We start from the raw sequence: 22403 nt of genomic DNA, 5'->3' as shown, positions 1-22403 counted from the left end.
ATTGTCCACCTATGAATATTGTCATTGTCTCTTCACCCGCTCCGACTCCTTCACAACTTTGTCTTGGATAGATGAAAATCTTCCAACCCCTTAAGGCAAGCTAAAATGAAAACTACAATATTAGGGTCTATGTCTACCTAAAGTATGTCTATGTCTGCATGGGAAAGTAAGAAACGTAATTTCAAATTCTTTGCATGACCGGTGCATGCAAAGAAATTGACCATAAAACTGACTTGACTTGACTTGACTTTTGTGCCTTTACTGATAAGACAGTAATTGTTATGAATCACCCCCCCCCCTACAGTAATGGATTGATGAAGATGAAGACGTATAAATGCTTCCACTTCTGCAACATGCGCTTTGTTAGTCGAAAACAAATTACCCTCGTCCATTGCGTTTGCTGAGTAAAAAAAATGCTTCCTCCAAAGGAACATTTCAGATGCCCCCTATTGTTAGTGCTCCTTCACCCTCGCCCCCACCACCAGACATCGTGGACATCAAGCCGGCCAACATGGAGGAGCTGACGGAGGTGATAACGGCGGCGGAGTTCCACCCCAACCACTGCAACACCTTCGTCTACTCCAGCAGCAAGGGATCCATACGCCTCTGTGACATGCGGGCCGCCGCGCTCTGCGACAACCACTCCAAATGTGAGTAGTGGGAGTGTGTGTGTGTGTGTGTGTGTGTGTGTGTGTGTGTGTGTGTGTGTGTGTGTGTGTGTGTGTGTGTGTGTGTGTGTGTGTGTGTGTGTGTGTGTGTGTGTGTGTGTGTGTGTGTGTGTGTGTGTGTGTGTGTGTGTGTGTGCATGTGTTGGGGATAGCTATTTTTTGAGAAACTAATTGTCAGCCTCAATCCTAAGTCTTCACATAACGTACTGTGTAGGAAGCAAAACAATGCAACTCGAACACTGCGGTATTTATTTATTGTTTTACTGTGTTGGGATGATTTTTTATTGTGACGTGGATCCCCCTGGGTGTGGAATTAAGAATTTAATTGAATTGAATGTAATTGAATTGTAGTGGATGTTAGAGTGGTGGATTAGGTTAAGTGTTCGCATATGACCTGAGTCAGACATGCAGGCTGCTGCACTCTGTGACTACTACTCCAGATGTTAGTCAGGTGCCTCAGGTGGATTTCCTGGAGGAGGGAATGGGGTAGTAGTGTGTGTGTGTGTGTGTGTGTGTGTGTGTGTGTGTGTGTGTGTGTGTGTGTGTGTGTGTGTGTGTGTGTGTGTGTGTGTGTGTGAGAGAGAGAGAGAGAGAGAGAGAGAGAGAGGAGAGAGAGAGAGAGAGAGAGAGAGAGAGAGAGAGAGAGAGAGAGAGAGAGAGAGAGAGAGAGAGAGAGAGAGAGAGAGAGAGAGAGAGAGAGAGAGAGGGGATTGCAATTTTGTTTGAGCAGCTAAAATACCTGTGAGACATGAGGGCTGCCACGCAGAGACAGCCACTCTAAATGTGAGTCATGTACCTCATGGGGATAGTGTGGTGGAATTGTAGTGTGTGTGTGTGTGTGTGTGTGTGTGTGTGTGTGTGTGTGTGTGTGTGTGTGTGTGTGTGTGTGTGTGTGTGTGTGTGTGTGTGTGTGTGTGTGTGTGTGTGTGCGCTTGTGCGTGCGTGCGTTTTGTGTGTGTGCGTGCGTGCGTGCGTTTTGTGTGTGTGCGTGCATGCATGCGTACATGTGTGTTTGTGTGTGTCTGCATGTCTGTGTGTGTGTGTGTGTTTGTGTGTGTGTTAGGGTAGGGGGTGTTGGGAGAATGCCACTTTGGTGTTAGTCACACCTATATGAGTCACAATGGTTTGAATATAGTCATTGAGCTAATCTTACCTTGCAGCAGATAAAAACAGCTACTACTACCACCAACCATTGAAAATAAAGGAGTAAGCTATTGATATTCTGTAGACATGAATAACTTTTTTTATGTGTTGAACAAAAATAGACAAAGGAAAATTCTACAAAATTCTACAGCTGACGGGGGGCAAAGGGATCAGTTGCTCCAGGCCCCAGGAGAGGGGCTTGGAGGGGCGAGGTTGCAAAGCTTTGGTCCCCATTACATTTGTATGTATTGACTGGGGTGACCTTTCAGATTTCAGATGTCACGAGCCTGCCCAAAGCTTTCAGCGGCTCTGTCTCAGAGTATAGTTTAGAAGTGTTAGTGTTAATGATTTTAAAATATCACATTGAGGTACGTTTTTGTTTCTTTTAACTGTAACATAGTATATGATCCACTCCATCCTCAAGTATTGACCAGGTGCCCCCTCTTTCACTCCTCTAGTCTTTGAGGAGTCAGTGGACCCAAGCAACAGGTCCTTCTTCTCAGAAATCAGAGTATGTCTTTTGCCTCTTTTCCACTGACGGGTTTCTGGTAGGCCTACAGCTCGACACAGCACAACTCGGCCATCACTTTTTTGCTTTACGATTGAGCTGTGTCGTGCCTATTTGAAAAGCAAGAAGTGGCGGCCGAGTTGTGCTGTGTCGAGCTTGTAGGCCTACCAGAAAACCGGCAGCGGAAAAGAGGCACTAGTCCTAACATTGTGACTGATTATTCTCCAACCTCTCTTGACCAAACTCTCTTTTTATTCCACAGTCTTTGAGGAGCCAGAGGACCCGAGTAACAGGTCCTTCTTCTCGGAGATCATCTCCTCCATCTCGGACGTCAAGTTCAGCCACAGCGGCCGCTACCTGATGACGCGTGACTACCTCACCGTCAAGGTGTGGGACCTCAACATGGAGAGCAAACCCCTGGAGACATACCAGGTGAGGTTTATTGGCCGGTGTGGTCTGATGGTGGAGACCAGGCTTCTGTTATTGTATGTCTCCGAATAACTCTGATTTTTCCAGCAATTCCTGAGCACTTAAGTGAAGAGAAACTCTTAAGTGCTCAGGAATTGCTGAAAAAATGTTGAAGTGGGTGTGGGGGAAAACAATATCTTATCAAAAAGGGAGTCCAAGGCACTCTTCTTGTGCAACAATATTGCTGTAAAAAACCTTTGTTTAAACATGGCTATTAAGTTTAAAAACATGAGGGCAGAGACCCACCAGACCTTGCACAAGAAGAGTGCCTTGGACTCCCTTTTTGATAAGTCTGTTGTTCTATTAGCCTGTTGATGCCCTCAGTTTGTTGGTCACTTTGTAGAAAAGTGCCCGCTAATACAATGCAGTGTTATCTAATACAGTATAATGATGAAAGGGTCTTACAGACTCACAGTGGATACAGAACCAGAAGAAGACTGTTCTTTAATGTGTTCCTCTTGTACAATACAAATAACTTTTCTACATCACCATTTATATGTTGAGTTGCATGAAAGGGTGTAAAAGAGCAAAAATACAGAAGTCAATACAATGTACGGTAATCGAGACCTTTCAGGTAAGGTTGCCAGTGTGTTCTCATTGCATAGACTCTGCTCGCATCTCTGCTGTGCCTCTTTGGCCTCTTTTCCACTGCCGGCTTTCTGGTAGGCCTACAGCTCGACACAGCGCCACTGGGCCGCCACTTTTTGCTTTGCGATTGAGCCGTATCGTGGCAAAACGAAAAGCAAAAAAAGTGGTGGCCGATTCGTGCTGGTGTGGGAGCAGGTGTTGTGAACATGATGAACGCCATTGTATGACTGCCATATTAACCCACCAGTGCCTGTGAATATGGCTTCTAAGTGTGTACCTTTTTCTTGTCTCATACTGATTAGTCTTACAGAGTTTGTGCTGTTGTTTCCCCAGCATTGATTGGCAGGCTGAAAAAAGCATATAAGACAATAAGACAATACAGCACAGCAGACAATTCAGCAATGGTGCAGTAGAGCAGAAGTGTGCATGATGACAGACAAGAAGACAATGTCTTCTGGCACAATGAGCCATTGTAATGCATTATTTCACTGCTTTGTAATTGACTGTTCTCTCAAGTACCGGTAATTGGAGACGTGTCATCTGATGACGACAGACAAATCATTTGATGGAGCGGAAAAATAAGACAAAAATAAGTCTTTCTTTTGGAACCGAATCCTTTTATCATCCAGTGAGTGACAGTAATGGTAATGCTTGAGGAAAATCATTTTTAAAAAAAGCTCAAATGAACAGGACTCTCTGGTGTGTCGGTCACGTTGTTTACTGCTAGTCTTGTGTAAGATGGCTAATTTCAGCTCCTCAATTCCTCTATTTTTCCCTCTCTCTATTGTCTCTCTTCTCTTTTCCCCTCCATCCCTCTATCCTACCCCCAGGTGCATGACTATCTAAGAAGTAAGCTGTGCTCCCTGTATGAGAACGACTGCATCTTCGACAAATTTGAATGTGTCTGGAACGGCTCAGACAGGTTGGTGACTCACCCACCCAATGCTTACTGCTGACCCAAGCACACAAAGCACGGCACCACGCATGCACACACGCACGCACGCACGCACGCACGCACGCACGCACGCACACACACACACACACACACACACACACACACACACACACACACACACACACACACACACACACACACACACACACACACACACAGCCACCACCATACTGACTAAGCAAGCAGTTGCTAAGCAACAACTAGGCCTGCTGTAAGACTCATGCCATACATAGAAATCTATCTATGCCAACATATTATAATATAACAAAACAGATTAAATTGTTACTGCTTTTCATTACAGTATTACATACATTTTTCATTAAATTAAGTTTTATCTTGAAAAAATGTGATACATTTTGTCAGAGTAATTAGTTAACATTTTTTGGTGAAAAAAACTAATAGATTACATTGTGGTTATACAGAAGAGTTTTATTCGACTTTACCACCATCCAAATACTTATTAAGGTCATCATCATAGCCTAATACCAACACTGTTTTGGTTTGGGATTGCCTGTGAGCTTATGATACGGGCTTATGAATGAGAACTATTTTGTGAAAGTGCATTACAGCTAAAGAAAGCTTATTCCTGTCAGATTAATATTCAAAGAGTATCCCCCGAACACACCATGGGGAAGATGTGTCATATTTCAGGTTTTGCATTTAGATTGCAGATAATTGTATCACTCCTGAAAAAGGCAATAATATGCAAGTCCAGGAACACCTCAGCTGTCAAACAGAAACCACAGAGGCACTGATCTACTAGTTTTATAGCCTGTATACTTGTTCACTTGCAGCGGCAAATAGCAATGAACTTGTTTTTTTCTGGATTTAAAAATGCCTTGCACTGACTCATATCCCACCTCTGGGAGAAACTCCTGCATTTTCCCGTCAGTCTAGTGTCCATTTTCTATTTTCATCTTTTCTGCATTCGCCCTAAAACTCCCAGGCCTGTCATGTATTTGTTTCCCGGTAATTGGGTCACACATCACCAACACGTCATGAGCGGTGAGGGGGCTCTTGGGGGACTGATATGCAATTGCGAACGTGGCAACTTCAACTTCAGATGAAGCTGCTGCTGATGACGCATCAGAGTGCTCATGTGAAGGAGGCTGAGATACATAGATAGATAGAGAGCCTCTGAGCACACGTTATAGCCAGAGCAATGCGCTCTCCTTACATGGAATAGCCTATACTGTATATGCATAGGATGGGACAAAGTGTTTAAACCGTTGCCATTATACAGATACACTAAATGCCACAGTATACAGCCACAATATACATGTACAGTAGGCCTACATATCATGTGAGTTCATGTAATTGACTATGTGTTCATGCGATGTTTGAGGAATTTATCCTCATCCAGTTTGATTGCATTGAATGATTTGAATTCATCCTCTTGAGTCAGAAGCATTTCATGAAAAAGTACTAAAATCACAATGACAAATTCCCATTTCTGGCCCTATTGTGGCTCTAACGGTAGGGCCCTCGCCAGCAACCCGGGTTTCGATGTTGGGCGCTTTGCCGATCCTTCCAAATCTCTCCCCCCTCTTGCTGTATCTCTCACTGTCCTGTCACAATAATAATAATAAAGGCAACACCCCCTCCTCCAAAAGAAAACAAAACAAAACTAAACCAAATCCCCATGTCTCCGTACTATTGTATACTCATTTCTCTCTCTCTCTCTCTCTCTCTCTCTCTCTCTCTCTCTCTCTCTCTCTCTCTCTCTCTCTCTCTCTCTCTCTCTCTCTCTCTCTCTCTCTTCCTCTCTTTCCTCCCCACTGCAGCGTGATCATGACCGGCTCGTACAACAACTTCTTCCGCATGTTCGACCGCAACACCAAGCGCGACGTGACGCTGGAGGCCTCGCGCGAGAACAGCAAGCCGCGCGCCATCCTGAAGCCGCGCAAGGTGTGCGTGGGCGGCAAGCGGCGCAAGGACGAGATCAGCGTAGACAGCCTGGACTTCAGCAAGAAGATCCTCCACACAGCCTGGCACCCCTCCGAGAACATCATCGCCGTCGCCGCCACCAACAACCTCTACATCTTCCAGGACAAGGTCAACTAAGAAGAGGTCAACTTACTGACAGTTTGGAAAAAAAAAAACCTCCAGCACACACACTGTTTTCTTTAATACTGTACACGTTTCAATCTTGAACGTCGTCGAATGATGTTGAAACGTTGTGCGTTAAAGAAAATAGCGAAACAGTCAGTGTGCAGGAGTTTTTTTGTCAAATTGTCTGCTAAGTGACGCATGGGCCATCTCCGACGCACCTGCCAGCTGAGGTGTGCGAAAAAAATACAAGTTTAACTAGAGGTCAACTAAGAGGACACCAGGAGAGACGAGGATGAGGATGAGGATGAGTTTGAGGCCACCGGGCCGTTCCCCCGGCCCCCCACCCTTCATGCAAGTGAACCCTCCCTGGTCAACATGGTTAAGTGATAAACCTGACTAAGTTAACATACAGGAAGTGGTAAAACATGCTAATAGAAAGTCCACAGGTGTCATTTAGTTGAGAACTCGAAAATGAACTAGAAGTGACATCACCAGGCTCTTCTATTAAATGATTTACCACTACCGTCAAGGTAAACTTAGCCCGGTTTACTACTGATCCGGGTTCTTGGAATACCCTACAGAGGTGGCATTCCTGGGTTTGGAAAGTAAAATAAAAGAACTTGCCATGTTTTGGACTCTAACACAAGTGTCTTCACTGAGTTTAGCTGATCTACGTATCTTGATCTCGAGTGCTCATTATGCTGGTTACCTTTGAGTCAGCTGGGTCGAAGCTGGTTGGATCAATTTGTGGTAGAGTTTTTTTTTTTACTTTCTCAACCCAGGATTGACGTTTAGCCCCCCGTCTACCCGACCCATTCATTCCCCAGCCCACCCATTCTCCTACCCTCCATTCCACCTGACTCCTCTCTCTCTCTTTCTCTCCCTCTCTCTCTCTCCACCCCCCCCTGCTCTATCCCTCTCTTGCCTTCTTGAGTTGACCTATTGGGAAAAGCTGCATTTGACAGGTGTCAATATTCCCTGAGTGAGGAGGGGAGAGGGGAGGAGAAGACTGGGAGGGAATGTGGCTGACAGAGGGTGGGTGGGGTGGAAGGGATGGGGAGGGAAGGAGAAGAAGGGAGAGGTGAGAAGGGGAGGGAAGGGGAGGGGAGGGGTATTCAGAGGGCTGGTTTTCCAGTCAGCTAGTGCTGCATTGTGTAAATGTCAAAGGGGTGGACATTGCTGTCCCCCATGGAACAAAAATAACTACAAAAATACAAGAAAAAAAAAGAAAAATGAAAAAAGACAAACGTAAAAAAAAAATCAAGTTAACAGACAGACTGGGACTACCATGGCTGTTGCCTCTACTTTTGTTCTCATTCCTCTTCATTTGATTTCACTTTTTTTGTTTTGTTTCGTCCTCCCATATTTGGGTTCCTATGTGTCCCCACCACCCTGACACCCTGCAAGTAGGGCCGGGCCAGGGGCTGGACTTCAGTTGCAACATGGTGACACTATTCCCCTCCTTAACCCCCACCCCACCCCCCCTACTACGCCCCAGCGTTTTAGAGAAACTGGACTTGGGACAGCTGGGTCTGACGAAACAAAAAAGAAAGCTCAAACAAAGCTTGTCCTGCAGACTTCATGAAACTTCAACTTGAATGTGGTGAACAATGGAATGAGTGGAATGTGCTACTTTTTTTGTCCTTTTTTTAATGTCTGATTTTCTTTGTCGCTGCAAAAGCTGGATTGAGAGCTTGTTGTGTCCAAGTCCCCCCCCCCCCCTCTCTCCCTCTCCCCGTACCCTCTCTTGAGAAAACCCCCTCCTCCCTCGACCCCCCTTCCCCCCTTCTCCTGTGAAGCTGTTTATTATTTATTATTTAATTTATTCTTCTCTTGGCTCTGATGAGGTGGACGTGATGTGCTGACACCTGCAGAGGGTTGGGATATGCTACCGGATAGGAATTGATTTGAGAGAAAACATGAAAAAAATGAAACAAACAAAAAAAAATGTAGCAATGATCTGCTTTTGTTCTATAATTTTTGTAAAGAAATAAACAAAAAAAAATGTATGGTACAATTACTTGCGTTCCATTTGATTATTTCATTGTTTGGTTGCATGCTTCAGTGATTGACACAATAAGACTGAACAGGAAGATCTTTCTCCATGAGAGGTGCCACGGCCATCTCTTTTGGCAGCATACCATCATACACTCACCAGCCACTTTACTAGGCACACTTTTCCAACTGCTCATTGACGCAAATTTCTAATCAGTCAAGCACATAGTGCCAAGTCAATGCATTTATTTAGGCGTGTAGACATGGCCAAGACAATCTGATGCAAACCAAGCATCAGAATGGTAATTAAGGTGATATAACAAAGAGACTTAAGTGACTTTGAACATGGCATGGTTGTTGTTGCCAGATGGACTTGGTCTGAGTATTTCAGAATCAGAAACTGCTGATCCACTGGATATTCATGCAACCATCTCAAGGGTTTACAGAGAATGGTCCAAAAAAGAGGAAAATATCCAGTGAGCAGCAGTTCTGTGGGCGAAAATGCCATGTTGATGCCAGAGGTCAGAGGAGGATGGCCAGACTTCGAGCTGAAACAAAAGCAACAGTAGCTCAAATAACTACTCCTTACAACTAAGGTATGCATGAGATTATCAATGAATGCACAGCACCTCGAACCTTGAGTCAGATAGCTACAGCAGCAGAAGATCCCACCAGGTGCCACTCCTGTGTCAGCTAAGAACAAGGAAATGAGGTTATAAATCGCACAGGCTCACCAGAGGTGGGCAATAGAAGATTGGAAAATGTTGACTGATCTAATGAGTCTTGAGTTCTGTCACAATATTTGGGTAGTCAAAATTTTGCATCAGCAACATGAAAACATGGATCCAGGCTGCCTTGCATCAACGGTTCAGGCTGGTGGTGTAGTGCAGTAAGAATATTTTCTTGGCTCAATGTGGGCCTTTCTGAAGGCAAAAGGGGGTACAACCCAGCGCTAGGAAGGTCTACCTAATAAAGAGGACGGCGAGAGCCCAGACATTGGCTTTTTAAGACCTTTAATTTTCTAAGCACACAGGAGATAGAGCCTCCTTATTGTTTTCTGAATGCCCTCGTCTTCTTTTCCTAAGATTTCACCAACACAACAAGTACAAGGCCTCCTGCAAATAGCTATGTATTCATAGACATTTCATAAGGCTCCGACTCAGGAAATACAGGAGTGCCCCCTGCTGTTCTCTTCTGGTAATGCCACACAGCCATTAAACAGCGGTGTGATAACAGGCTGTTGCCATGCATTCTGTAGATTACAACAGGTAGCCCCTTAATGCATGCCGTTCCACCAGTGGAACACTGTAATGGCAGAGAGAGTAGAGAGAGAGAGGTTCCATTGGCCCATTGTTTCCGGGTTCTATTATTGCAAGGGGGAGGGGGGGGGAAATCCCCCTTTAGGCAGACCTAGGCAGACCTAAGGACCAAAAATACTGGATAAGAGAAAGATAACGCAAACCACGCCCACTCAATGCAAAAGCGTGGGCTCAAGTTGGGTCTCCTAAGGGGGCGTTGTCCCCTCCTTCTTCTTCTATTTTTGACGTGTTTGCTCAAGACGTGCGCTACCGCCATCTACAGCGCTAAGGGGGCTTGATTTATTCTCAACCTCAGGACTCCGAAGGTCTCCTAACCGAAGGTCTCCTAAGGGGGCGTTCACCCGACATAAAGTGGATACCGGAAAAGAAACAAAATGACGCTTCTTGTTAGATCTACGTTCTTTGCCTAAGGACTGTTCTATTCATTGTAGGAGCATTATGACACGCCCCTTTAGGCAGACCGGAACCTGGTCATGTTAGGTGCCCATAGCAACCTATTATGTTGGCATATCTCTATACTTAAAGAATCTCTGGTAATAGTCATGTAGTTATGTAATAACATGTACTTATGACATAACAAAGGGCCATTAGTAATGCACTATGACTTGGTCATTGCCATTCTGGTAACAGCAAATTAATAACATTGTGTCTAACAGGGGATAACCAGTCTGTTCCATTTTCCAGTCATTGTTCTACCCCATAAGCAGTGTGTAGGACAGCAGCTGATTGTCCACAAATAGAAAATGGGACAATATTTATGATCATCTGCAGGATCTGCGTGTCTGCATGATCATCTTCCGGCCACAGAAATTGAGTACACTTTCTGATGCAATCACTGCAATATGTAGTGACTGATTTTAGTATCAATCAATCAAAATTACTTATATAGCACATTATCATACATAAACTTCATTCAATGTGCTAAAGACTAGAGAAAAGCGAAGAAAAATAAACTATATTGTGTTATGGATAGGTACTGCAATAGTACTACTACATGTAATTCCGTAGTATGTAGGTTTGGGAAAAGTGATAATAGTTTAATGGACTACCTATACAAATTGCCGGGAAACAGAAATATTGTTACAGTACCAGTAATAACAAAAGAATAGCAAAGTGTCTTGCCATTGACCCCTAAACCATTTTATCGATCACACATAATAAAAAATGGTTTCCGAGACAGTTATTTACAAATTTCAACAGAAGAACTTGTGTTTATTCCAGTGAACACAACAAAAAATACAGTCGCAATGTCTTAAAACACGCACACACACACACGCACACACAGTCACACAATTTTCACAGACGTCATTCACTGCGAGAGAGCTTGTGTATGGCTACAGCACACAGTTCATCTCTTCTCCCGCAGTTCAGTTTACCCTCTGACCCCACCATCATCGCATTCACACCATTTGTAATAACACTTGTCATCAGACTTTTTTTTTTCCTTCATTGTCGTACCCTTGCCCACCACGTCATGTTGTGCAGCTGAAAACGGAAAACACTGAGCTGAAAAAAAAAGCGCTCCCCTTCTGCTTGCTTTCATAGCATGTACAGTAGAATGATGGTGGTACAGTGTTGGTGGAGTTGCACCACTGCCGGTTTGGCGTGGGTGGATGTCAGGGGGTACGTATCGTAGTGTGTATGCGCGTTATCACAGAAGGGGCTACGGTTCATACAGTAAAGATTGCCCAGCTTGGCATGGAGCTGCAGCTAGCTCACCAGTAGTGTCTAGGGGTCCTCCACGATAATACTACCTCCACCCCCCCCCAAGCCATATACACATCAGTCCTGCCCTCACCACATCTACACAACACAACACAAACCCCCCCCACACCCCTAGCGCACCACTCCCTCCTCCCTCCCTCTTCATAGCTACCTTAGTGAACACAGGGCTCAGCAGGAGGCTTCCAAGTTCCAGAGCACGCGGAATACTTTCATTAGGATTCCTTTTGGGGATGGGGGTGGAAGGAGGACAGATTTTCGGGAAGAGAAGCTGGGGGTTACAAGTCCTTGCCAGAGGGGAAGGGAGGAAGGGAGGGAGAGCAGGATGGGGATAGGAATGAGGATGGAGATGGAGATAGATGGTTGAGGGTTTTCTTCAGAGAGAGAGAGAGAGAGAGAGAGAGAGAGAGAGAGAGAGAGAGAGAGAGAGAGAGAGACAGAGACAGAGAGAGAGGTGGTTCTTAATGGGAGGGAGGGAAGGAGAGATGGCAGGAGAGCGATGATGTTTTGTTAGTCTGTTGGTGGAGTGTGAGGTGTGTTCAGACGAGGGGGGGGATTAGCGGATGATGGATGAATGGTTGAGGGTCTTCTCTTCTATACTTGATAGCGCATCACATGGAGAGAGAAAAAGAGAATGGGGGGGGGGAGGACCACCTTGTCCTTCACTTGGAGGATCGTCGGGTGGGTATGGAGGGAGAGGAGGAGGAGAGGAAGGGTCTTCTCTGCTTCACTTGGTGGATCGTTGAGTGGGTTTGGCAGGAGGGAGAGACGGGGAGGGAGGATGAGGAGGATGAGGATGAGAGTACTCTCTTCTTCATTAGGTTGAACATCGGGTGGATTCATAGGGAAGGAAGGATGAGAAGATGAGGATGGATGGATGGAGACGGGTCTTGTCTTATTCACTTGGTGAAGCTTCAAAGGTGGGTTTTAAGGGAAGGAGAAAGAGAAAGAAAAAGTCAGAAGATAGAAAGATGATAAGAACGATGAAGATGAGGAGATGGAATAGAAGATGATGATGAGGAGGATGGATGAAGGTCTTCTCTTCTTCACTTGTTAGAGGGAGTGTCTTGTTGGAGGGAGAGAGGGAGTGAAAAGAGAGGGATGAGAGGAGGAGGAGAAGGAGCAGGATAGATGGAAGAAGGTCTTGTCTCCTTCACTTGGTGGAGCGCCGCGTGGGTTCTGAGGCGGTGGGGGGTGGCGGGGGTCCTCGCCGGTCCAGGTCCTCTATGTAGTGGTTGATGAGCTTGCGTCGCTCGTCTGGCACACAGTCCAGCACCAGGTAGCGCTTGTCGTTCTGCAGGACCTTCTCAATGTCCTTCAGGTGCTGGTCCGACTCCTGGATCAGCTTCCGGGACCTGAGGGGATAAAAGCAGATACACAGGAGATGTCAAACACACATAAATGTGAAGAATTCAGCTTTCAGGACCTGAAGAAATCAGTGGATCACACAGAAATGTGAAGAATTCAGCTTTCAGGACCTGAAGAAATCAGTGGAACACACATAAATGTGAAGAATTCAGCTTTGGGGTTTGTTTTGTTTGTCTGTTCTTTTTTGTGTATTTTGAATTCAATCTTTCACGTTGATTGTTTGGTATACACTTGGAAAAACAGTTCAATAAAGATACATTGACCAAAAAAAGAATTCAGCTTTCGGGACCATAACACAGGAGCATTGACATCATGTAGGTGGTGGTGGTGGCAGCTCAGTTGGTAGAGGCGCCTGTATCAATGTGTCCTTGAGCAAGATATTTAACTCCAAACAGCTCCTGGTGGAAGGGTGGCACCCTGCGTGGAAGCCACTGCCACCGTTGTGCGACTGGGTGAATGTAGGGCATACATGTAAAGCCCTTTGAGTGTTCAAGGAGAATTACATACAAAAACACGGCATTGCGTTCAATATTGAGCTTAATGAATCACATCTACTGGCTATGAAATAATGGACTATTTCTTTTTTCATCCCCCATCCCAAACTTCAAAGAACCTCAAACTTGAAAAGCATTCTTGATCTTGATTTTGGTCTTACTTGTACGTGATGAACTTGGTCTCCTTCAGCAGTGTCCTGAAGTCGGCTTTGGCTATGATGTACTTGTCTTTGATGTAGTCCTCAAACTCCCTCTGTTTCTTCTGCATGTGGGCAGACGGATAGATACAAACAAACAACAACACATGAAACATTCATTAAAAAGAAAATGTTAAGATTTTGGCCTCAGGGGTTAAGAACTGTTGCCTATCAATGGTGTGTTTGGGGGTTTGACATTACTACATCAGACTGTCGAGTGTTGTTGGGTGTACCGGTAAGTGTATGTTTGTTACTATTACATTGTGTGTGCCTGTGCGTGCATTTTTGAGTGTGTGTGTGTGTGTGTGTGTGTGTGTGTGTGTGTGTTTGTGTGTGTATGTGTGTGTGAGTGTGTGGAAAAAAATGTGTGTGTGTGTTTGTGTCAGTGTGTGCGTGCATTTTTGAGTGTGTGAGTGTGCTTCTGAGTCTGTGTGTGTGTGTGTTTCTGAGTGTGTGTGTGTGTGTGTGTGTGTGTTTTTGTGTCAGTGTGTGCGTGCATTTTTGAGTGTGTGAGTGTGTGTGTGTTTCTGAGTCTGTGTGTGTGTGTGTGTGTGTGTGTGTGTGTGTGTGTGTGTGTGTGTGTGTGTGTGTGTGTGTGTGTGTGTGTGTGTGTGTGTGTGTGTGTGTGTGTGTGTGTGTGTGTGCACGTCAGTCAGTCCCCACTCACCCTCTCGCTGCTGGAGTACTTGATGCAGCGCGGGTCCTCCTTAATGATCTTGCGTACCTCCTTCCAGGTCGTGGTCAGGGTGATCTACAGGAGACAAACTGCCTTAAGCACTTGACTGAGAGGCCCCTGTGCTCCCCCTCAGGAGACCCCGCTCTGCTTCATACATGCTGCATGATCGCCACACTGGCCTAACACATGCCCTCCACACACCACGGCTGCCAGAGGTAAAAATCAATGCCTAACTCATGCACTGTCTGAAACACGTCAACATCACTTAGGAATACCGGCCTGAAGCGCTGCACTGCATTGATTGGCACATTCTGGCTGAATTCACAGACTCACAATAACGCCTTTCTGGGTTTTTTTTCCTTCAGCTTTTGCTAGGCTGCTGAGGAGTACCGGTAGTCTATGAAAAGCTCTTTTTCCTAAATCTTTCTTCACAAATATTCACAAATGGCACTCTTTCACTTCAATATCAGTGAAATCACATTTTTTTCGAATTTAGTAGATAATTTTTATTTTGTATTTGGTAAGGAATTTTTTTGCCATGTTTGTTTGAATTTGGCATAGAAAAATCAGGTAACTTGTACCTAGCTCCACTTTCCCGAAGGCTATCAAAATAAATAAAATAAAGAAGAGGTGAAAATTACATTGAAATCGATTTGTTTTGGAAAAGAGCTCTGTATTATGCAAGAAGCTGAAGCTGGGGCATCATGGCTCTGTGGGCCAGGGAGTAGGCTTGATTCACCAATGGATGGATAAAGTTGTTTTGTGTGTGTGTGTGTGTGTGTGTGTGTGTGTGTGTTCCCAAATTTGATCTTTTCATGACTATTTCCAAGGTAATAAAATAATATTTACTAGTATGACCAAAGTACAGTAAGTTTTTTAGCTAATAATATCTATTTCTGAAAATTCAAAATGGCGGACATGGAGAGGATCCACATTTTCATGTATGAAAAGTGAAATTTTCCAATACTTTTAGAATTTGATGGTGGTGGTAAGGTAGTATTTGTGAAAAAGGTAACGTTTGTGAATGGACTGCATGTATTCTGGAAATAAACTACTAAAAACATTACACAGTGCACTTTTAAATAGATGTTTATAGCGTTTGGAATAAGCGGCTCACCAGTGCGGTGTCGTCGAGCAGCTGTCTGAAGTTCTCCTTCTTCTTCTTGGTGAGCGTCTCCACGTGCTCGTTGAAGAGCTTCTCCTTCTCGTCACGCTCCAGCAGAGAAGCCGACTCCCAACGGTGGTCCTTACGCAGGTTACGCCGCGTCTCCGCCCACGACACGTCTGTAGAACGCACCTGCAGACCGCACCACGGCAAACACATCATTACACTGTGTGTGTGTGTTACGCCACGACACGTCCGTAGAACGCATCTGCAGCCCGCACCGCAGAACACATATCATTACATCTGGTCATGTTTATCAAATGCACCTGTGGACCGCCTACTCTCTTGTGCTTCAGTGTGAGTGTGCGTGTGTGTATGAGAGGGTGTCTGTACATGTTCTCCTCTCACCATATCGGACATGAGTGCTTTGAAATGCTGTATGGCCTCCTCTCTTTTGTGATGCACTCTCTCTCTCTCTAGTGTGTGTGTGTGTGTGTGTGTGTGTGTGTGTGTGTGTGTGTGTGTGTGCGTGCGTGCGTGCGTGCCTGCGTGCGTGCGTGCGTGCGTGCGTGAGAGGGTGTGTGTGTGTGTTCTCCTCTCACCATATCGGACATGAGTGCTTTGAAATGCTGTATGGCCTCCTCTCTTTTGTGCTGCTCCCTCTCCCGGTCGATCTCCTTGGTCTGCTCGGAGCGAGCCTTCTGCACCTCCCTCTCACGCTCCCTCAGGCTGGCCTCCACACGAGCCTGCCTCTCCAGCTCCCTCTCCTTCTCCACATCGATGTTCTGCTCAACAGAAAGAGAGAGAGAGAGAAAGAGAGAGAGGGAGAGAGAGAGAGAGGGGAGAGAAAAGAGAGATGGTCAGCCTGCATGCATTACATTACATATAGTAGGTGTGACCACCTTGATCAAAACTGAACTACACAAGACAGATTTGACAGAAAAAATGCTTACAGTTATTAAAAAACAACAAAAAAACAAAAACAAAACAGCTCAAAAACATCAAAACAGTTCTGCGCAAGAGACAAAACACTGCAGGTCAGGACCTGTTCCGAACCGCCTGCATCAAAGTCAAAGTCACACAAAGGACAACAATTTGTGCTCCCCTTACAAAATCAGCTGATTGTTCAGCAGCACTGAAAAGGGATCGGGAGAAAAGCTGTGCTAAGGTAACAGACAAAGAGGGGTAAAAGAGAGAAAAGTGTGCTGTCTGCTGCCTCCCACCTTTGCCTGTTTCTCCACATACTGTTTGTAGAGGTCCTCTCGGGCGGCCGAGCTCTCCACGGCCTTGTAGCGCGGGTCCGTCTCCACGCGGTCCTTCACCTTGGCCCAGCGCTGCTGCACATCTATGTGGTGGTCGCTCAGCAGGTCGAAGAAGTCCTGACGCACCTGCAGGTGGAAACAATGCAACAAACAATACAGTATTAAACAAAATATACAGTATTGCACTTTAAATTGCATAGTATAGTCTAAAGACTGTATTTCGAAGAAGTCCTGACGCACCTGCAGGTGGAAACAATACAACAAAGATGGTATTAAACATAATATAGGCCTACAGTATAGCACTTTACAATGTATACATAGTATAGCATTAAGACTGTATTTCGAAGAAGTCCTGACGGACCTACGAGGTTAATATAAAAAAATACATCAGCGGGGGACAAATCAGAGTATTAATACATCAAAGAATGTAGATGCAATACATCACAACATGAGACTACATACTGTGTTGTACAATAATCAAGAAAATGTCAATATCAAGAGAGAGAGAGAGAGAGAGCGAGAGAGAGCGAGAGAGAGCGAGAGAGAGAGAGAGAGAGAGAGAGAGAGAGAGAGAGAGAGAGAGAGAGAGCGAGAGAGAGATGTAGCTGGTACTGTAAAGATCCCTGTCCGGTCCGGTGCTGACCTTCTCTGATTTGTTTTTGGAGTCCTCTTTCTCTTTCTTCCTCAGTGCCGTCATGAACTCCACAAACATGGCCTCCCGATCCTTCATCTTCTCGATGGCCTTGAAGCGCACGTCTCTGGCGTGCTTGGCTGCAAACTCGCTGAATGTCATCCTGTAATTAAAAAGAGAGTGAAGACCAGGCAACTTCAGAACTGCAGGGAGTAGTAGAAATCAGTGAGTCTGCTGGGGAAGTATTTTTTGGGGGACAGTGGAGCACAGGTCTGCTGAGCTAAGGTTTCCAAAAAGCAAGTTTTTAAGAACATAGAACTTGGGACCTTGGGGTGTAGTGAAGGCACTACAATGAACATAAAAAGTCCTGAACATTTTAAAGCCTGACTCAAACTACACGACTATCGCGACGACTCTCGGCTGAAAACCCCCCTTACGACAATCGCTGGAACGTTACCCCCCAGGACCATCGCAAGCGATTGTCGTGAAAGATTTCCTCGTCGTGAGCGACGTTCTAAGATAGAACTTTGGCAGCTCAAAGAGTCGCCGATCGCAAATCGTAGAAATCAAACAGTGTTTGATATTTGCGACTGGAAATAGAACGTCGGGCATTGTCTCGGTGGCTGCGAGCAGCGACAAGATTGACAGTTGCGATTCTCTTCTAGTGTGCGGTGCACCCCGACGCCAAAATCGGACACACAATCGCTAGTCATGTAGTTTGAGCCTGGCTTAAGTGTATTTTATTACCAGCAAAGGATAACATAAAACATAAAAAAATATTAATTGTACTACATTTACGCCAACATCTGATTACAAAATTATACTTCCATGCCACTATGAGGAATAAAAACTTCCTAGAACTTTCCAGAACAGTTGAGTTCCAATAAAGCGACCAAAGCAAATTTGCGGGGAGTGAAGCAACCAGAGCGAATTTCAGCGATTCAAGTCAAGCTGAAAACCAGTTGGAATGTTCATACCTTGGAATGTCACAGGCCGACAAGCCAGAGCCGATATGTGATTAGCTAAATCAAATATGTCAATGTCACGTCCAAAGCGAATAACACTAATTCCTGGCGAAACTTCCTCAGCATTTCTTCTCGGGTAGCGTAGGCCATTTCGGGAGTACACACAGCTTTAGTTCAAAGTTTAGTTTAGATTGAAAAGATCCAAAAGTATTCCTGTTTCTTACCGGATGTGGAGTTTGGAGTCCTCCATCATCTTCCTGAAGTCCTCCTTAGACTGCATCAGCTTGTTCTTCTTCTCCTTCCGCTCCTCCTCCGCTCGCGTTTTCACATACTGATCAAACACCTGAGCAGCAAGACCAGGAGTTAGTTTTGGGGCGTAGGAACAGGGAAGCCGACAACAACAACAACAAAGGGGTCAGTTGTCCCAGGCCAAGGGAGATGGGGGCGGGGGGCATAATTGGTCCCTCATTACATTGAATGTAATCTTTCAGATGACTTTGTCCTGGGCCCAGCCAAAGCTGTCAGCGGCCCTGTGTAGAAACATCATCAGTAGCCGCTTACCAGACACAGTCCCACCACTGGGACATCGTAATAGTCACTGAACCATAGTACCATAGTACTACCGCTATGACAGTGCACAGGGTACATTACGACTTGGTCAAAGCCATTCTGGTCACAGCTAATTTATAACAGGGTGTCTTAGGGGGTTAAAAGGGCAGTGTTAAGTATTCTAGGCATCATTGCTAATGGACATCATGAAAAGGAAGAAAAAGCAAACATAAATAAAGGTCAATATCCAATATATCGAGTCATGGTGGAGTTTCCCTGAAGGAAGGAAAAAAACAGCTGACATTTACTACAGCCCTGTGGATGCTGAGTCTACACTAATGGGATTGCAAAGGCATTGTGGAGTTTCTGATGTGTTCTTGGCGTTCATTTCCCCTGGAAAGCCAAATGGACCACAGTGTACACTCGGAGCTGTTTTAACATTCAGTTTTTGTACACGGTAAAAAGCTGAACGTTAGAACACAATGCTTTTTCATGATGCTCAAAGTGTCTAGTCGCCTGTAACTCTACAACCATTAGGAAAAGAAGGAATGTACAGTACATTTCATTCAGATCAACACGGCTTTGTTGTGCGTGCATATTTTCTATATGAAGAGCTCTTTTCCAAAATGAGATATATCCATTTTATAGAATGTTGGGAAATTGACATTTTTGTATTGGGCATTCCATTGAAATGCATTGCAAAATGCATTTTTATAGAGGTTTTAAAGTATGTTCTCAAAACATTTCAATGGCAAGAATTCACACATATATGATAGGATCTCTCAACTGTCGATTCCAATATTAAAATGCAAAAAGTCAAAAATGGTGGATATAGCGTTTTGGAAAAGAGCTCTTCAAATATATAACTTTCAGTCTGCTGCACGTGATGTAAGGTGACGGGTCAAATACATTTTGAAGTAGCAGATGTCAGGGTGGTGCAATCACAGCTAATGCCAAAAATGTAATGGATTAAATGATTGTTAAATCTTTGTTTAATGATCTAAGTATATTCATTGCTTGTACATTTATGACCAATTGCTTTACACATAAGCAGATACGTACCTGTTTTCGCTCCTTGGAGCTGAGCAGGAGGTAGCGAGGGTCGAATACTATCTTGTGTAGCTCTTTCTCCCAGGTGGAAAAGGCGGACACCTAGAGCAGGGGTAGGGGCAGCCATTACAAGAGGCCCTGCACACATGCTTATTAACATCACAATACTTCACAAGCATTCCTTTCCCAACATGGCAATGGCTTGAATACATAGGTAACATTTTGACTCGGTTTTAACTCTTAACAGGCTGTTCTGTACAACTCCAGTGCTATAGAGAATAAAATAAATATCAATTACTACTTGATTTTGAAGGATAAATCAATATATATTAACAGGACAAATTTGCTACACAACTGACATACAGAATCAATGCTAAAATCAATACTTGGTGCATATATAGACAAACCTAAAAGCAAAAAAATACAGATTACATTTCAAAAAGGACTGAGGCAAGAATTCATTAGGACATGTTTTTTTGTTTGTTTTTTAAAACAAATATTTGTGAAAGGTCCCATATAAACCATTGACACCTTGTAGCCACTGAATACATACGGTTTCGCATCAATCTCACATCTCAAAAAAAGACAAACCAGTCATAATCGCTACTCAAAAGATCAGCCAGATTCTGAAGGCCTATAATTAAAGTACTTATACAACCGATAGCACATTGAAAGATCCAACTAAATGCACATCAAAGACTTCAAATAGCACAAGCTTAATACAGCTTCACTTAAAATATTACTTTGTTCTTCAACACTAAAAGGTAAATGTCTGAGGAAGTAAATATCTAAAAAGGTATCTGAAACATTCGAACACTCCAAAAATGATTCCTGATGCCAAGACTATAAAAATGTTGTCCCGCTGAGTAGATTACATTCATCGGGCAAATGGAAAAGAGTAAGACAGAATGGCCTGTCACACTAACCATCCGACATTCTTACTCCCTTGCCTTAGTAGAAAACACTGTGGTCTATGGCTTCACCAACAATAAATCTACATCATATAGTTTAACCAAACAGAGTCAACAGAGTAGCAGAGTTCCCATCCAACAAATGTTCCAATTCCAACGACTTCTGTGAATGTTAAGATTATCCTAGTTGAAGGAATATTCACATATAGTACAGTTAAAGCAAATGTGAATATGAGCACTTATCAAACTATGTCACACACACACGTACGCACGCGCGCACGTGCACGCGCACGCACACACATTTATCCCTTGTGTATGACAAATGCAAAAGCACAATATTCCAACTGTTACAAATACATCTTAATTTATGTCAATTTGGTGTATTTCAATTGGGAATGTCAGTCCAGGTGGATGGAAACTCTCCTGCTCTCCTGCAAACGTAGCTAACTTAGATGGAAACTTGGACTCCTGCAGCTGATAAATTAAAAGTACAGTAGTACATAGCTCCTCATCCATCAGTCTCTCTTATCCACTGCTTCCACACCCTTGAGCACAGGTTCACTTGTGTCTCCCCCTCAGGGGAAGCAGAAGGGTACACAAGACTAAATAAATACACTAAATTGAAATCAAATAAATGATCATTCTGCATTCTAATCCCCGGAAGTGGGGGACAATGTTCAAACTAGGTTATGAATAAGTTTTAGAAAGGGCTTCAGACCTTGTACCTCTGCAATGGAGACACAAACAAACTCTGTGCCCAATATGGGAAAACGTGACACGATGAAGAGCATGCAACTGGAAATGTTGGAAGCCATTTTAATAAAGCCATTATTCATGACGTTTGTTTTCTGTCATTCCCAGTGGCATATTCCCCCAAAAGGTCTTCTGGTAAGACAACAGATTTTATAATATTCCTAAAATGAAATCCGGTCCTAGAAACACACATACAAGTCATCACCGATTCAAAGAAAGAAAAACACCAAATATACAAACTTGGCAGACTGAAGTGAATTTATATCAGAAGAAGAGGTGGTAGAAGTAGAAGGTTGAGGAAAGGGGAAGATGTAAAAAAAGAAACCTAAAAATAAACATAAATATAGAAACAAAAAAAGGATAACAAGAAACAAACTGAAGATTGTACCTTTTCGGGGCTTCCATTCAGTTTAATGTGTCTAACATTACAGAGCTGGTAACAGTAGAGTATTGCGGTTGAAGTGTTTTACCCCTCTCTCGAGCAGCATGTCCCGGAACTGAGTCATGCGCATGTCCAGTGGCATGACGGCACGCTCGCGAGCTGCCTTCAGCTCGGCCTCCAGAGCCGCCTCTTTCTCCAGGTCGGCCTCCTTCACTTCCTCCTTCCTGTTTGGCAGAGGAAGTGGAGGGGTGACGGGAGAGAGGAGAGAAGAAGAAGAGAGGAGAGAGGAGAGAAAGACACACAGACAGAGAGAAAAACAGAGAGAGACAGAGAGAGAGAGAGAAACACGAGTGTCAGGGGAGTGTGCCATAGCATCCCCAGATGGCATCCGACACTGGAAGCGAATCTGCGCCAGTTTGAGACCAGATCAGCCCCAGGGAAACCTGCCATCTGAGAAAATCATCCCCCCCTCCCTCCTTCCACCCCTCTTCCATTTCCCTCAAGGGCCTGTGTGCAATCTACTGCTTCATCTGTGGTACTTTTTCAAAGAAGAGGGAGAAGCTGCGTCCCCCAAAAACAGGTGCTGACAGTGCCCTCTGGAGGCTAGTGGGTGCAGTTACAACAGGGGTGCAGTGCAGTGGT

The 22403-nt window shown here is 44.5% G+C and overlaps 2 protein-coding genes across 4 annotated transcripts in view; one reads left to right on the top strand and one right to left on the bottom strand.

The window, feature by feature from the left end:
* The window catches only part of ppp2r2bb (protein phosphatase 2, regulatory subunit B, beta b), a 161450-nt gene extending 154049 nt beyond the window's left edge, over positions 1 to 7401 (top strand). For all 3 annotated transcript variants that reach the window (XM_063203230.1, XM_063203231.1, XM_063203232.1), the window contains exons 6-9: positions 486 to 650; positions 2582 to 2751; positions 4206 to 4297; positions 6115 to 7401. In XM_063203230.1, coding sequence (XP_063059300.1) covers positions 486 to 650; positions 2582 to 2751; positions 4206 to 4297; positions 6115 to 6394 — 707 coding nt within the window. In that variant the 3' untranslated portion in view covers positions 6395 to 7401. The remainder of the gene's footprint in view (positions 1 to 485; positions 651 to 2581; positions 2752 to 4205; positions 4298 to 6114) is intronic.
* Positions 7402 to 10876: 3475 nt separating this feature from the next.
* The window catches only part of tcerg1b (transcription elongation regulator 1b (CA150)), a 28838-nt gene continuing 17311 nt past the window's right edge, over positions 10877 to 22403 (bottom strand). The window contains exons 12-21 of the mRNA XM_063203229.1: positions 21850 to 21985; positions 19728 to 19817; positions 18341 to 18459; positions 17164 to 17314; positions 16482 to 16646; positions 15861 to 16043; positions 15271 to 15450; positions 14145 to 14228; positions 13442 to 13542; positions 10877 to 12773 (exon numbers count right to left, since the gene is read on the bottom strand). Of these exons, the coding sequence (XP_063059299.1) occupies positions 12572 to 12773; positions 13442 to 13542; positions 14145 to 14228; positions 15271 to 15450; positions 15861 to 16043; positions 16482 to 16646; positions 17164 to 17314; positions 18341 to 18459; positions 19728 to 19817; positions 21850 to 21985 (1411 nt within the window). The 3' untranslated portion in view covers positions 10877 to 12571. The remainder of the gene's footprint in view (positions 12774 to 13441; positions 13543 to 14144; positions 14229 to 15270; positions 15451 to 15860; positions 16044 to 16481; positions 16647 to 17163; positions 17315 to 18340; positions 18460 to 19727; positions 19818 to 21849; positions 21986 to 22403) is intronic.

Source organism: Engraulis encrasicolus, chromosome 7 (assembly GCF_034702125.1).
Source record: "Engraulis encrasicolus isolate BLACKSEA-1 chromosome 7, IST_EnEncr_1.0, whole genome shotgun sequence".
Lineage (NCBI taxonomy): Eukaryota > Metazoa > Chordata > Actinopteri > Clupeiformes > Engraulidae > Engraulis > Engraulis encrasicolus.
This window is presented reverse-complemented; position numbering and strand designations above follow the sequence as displayed.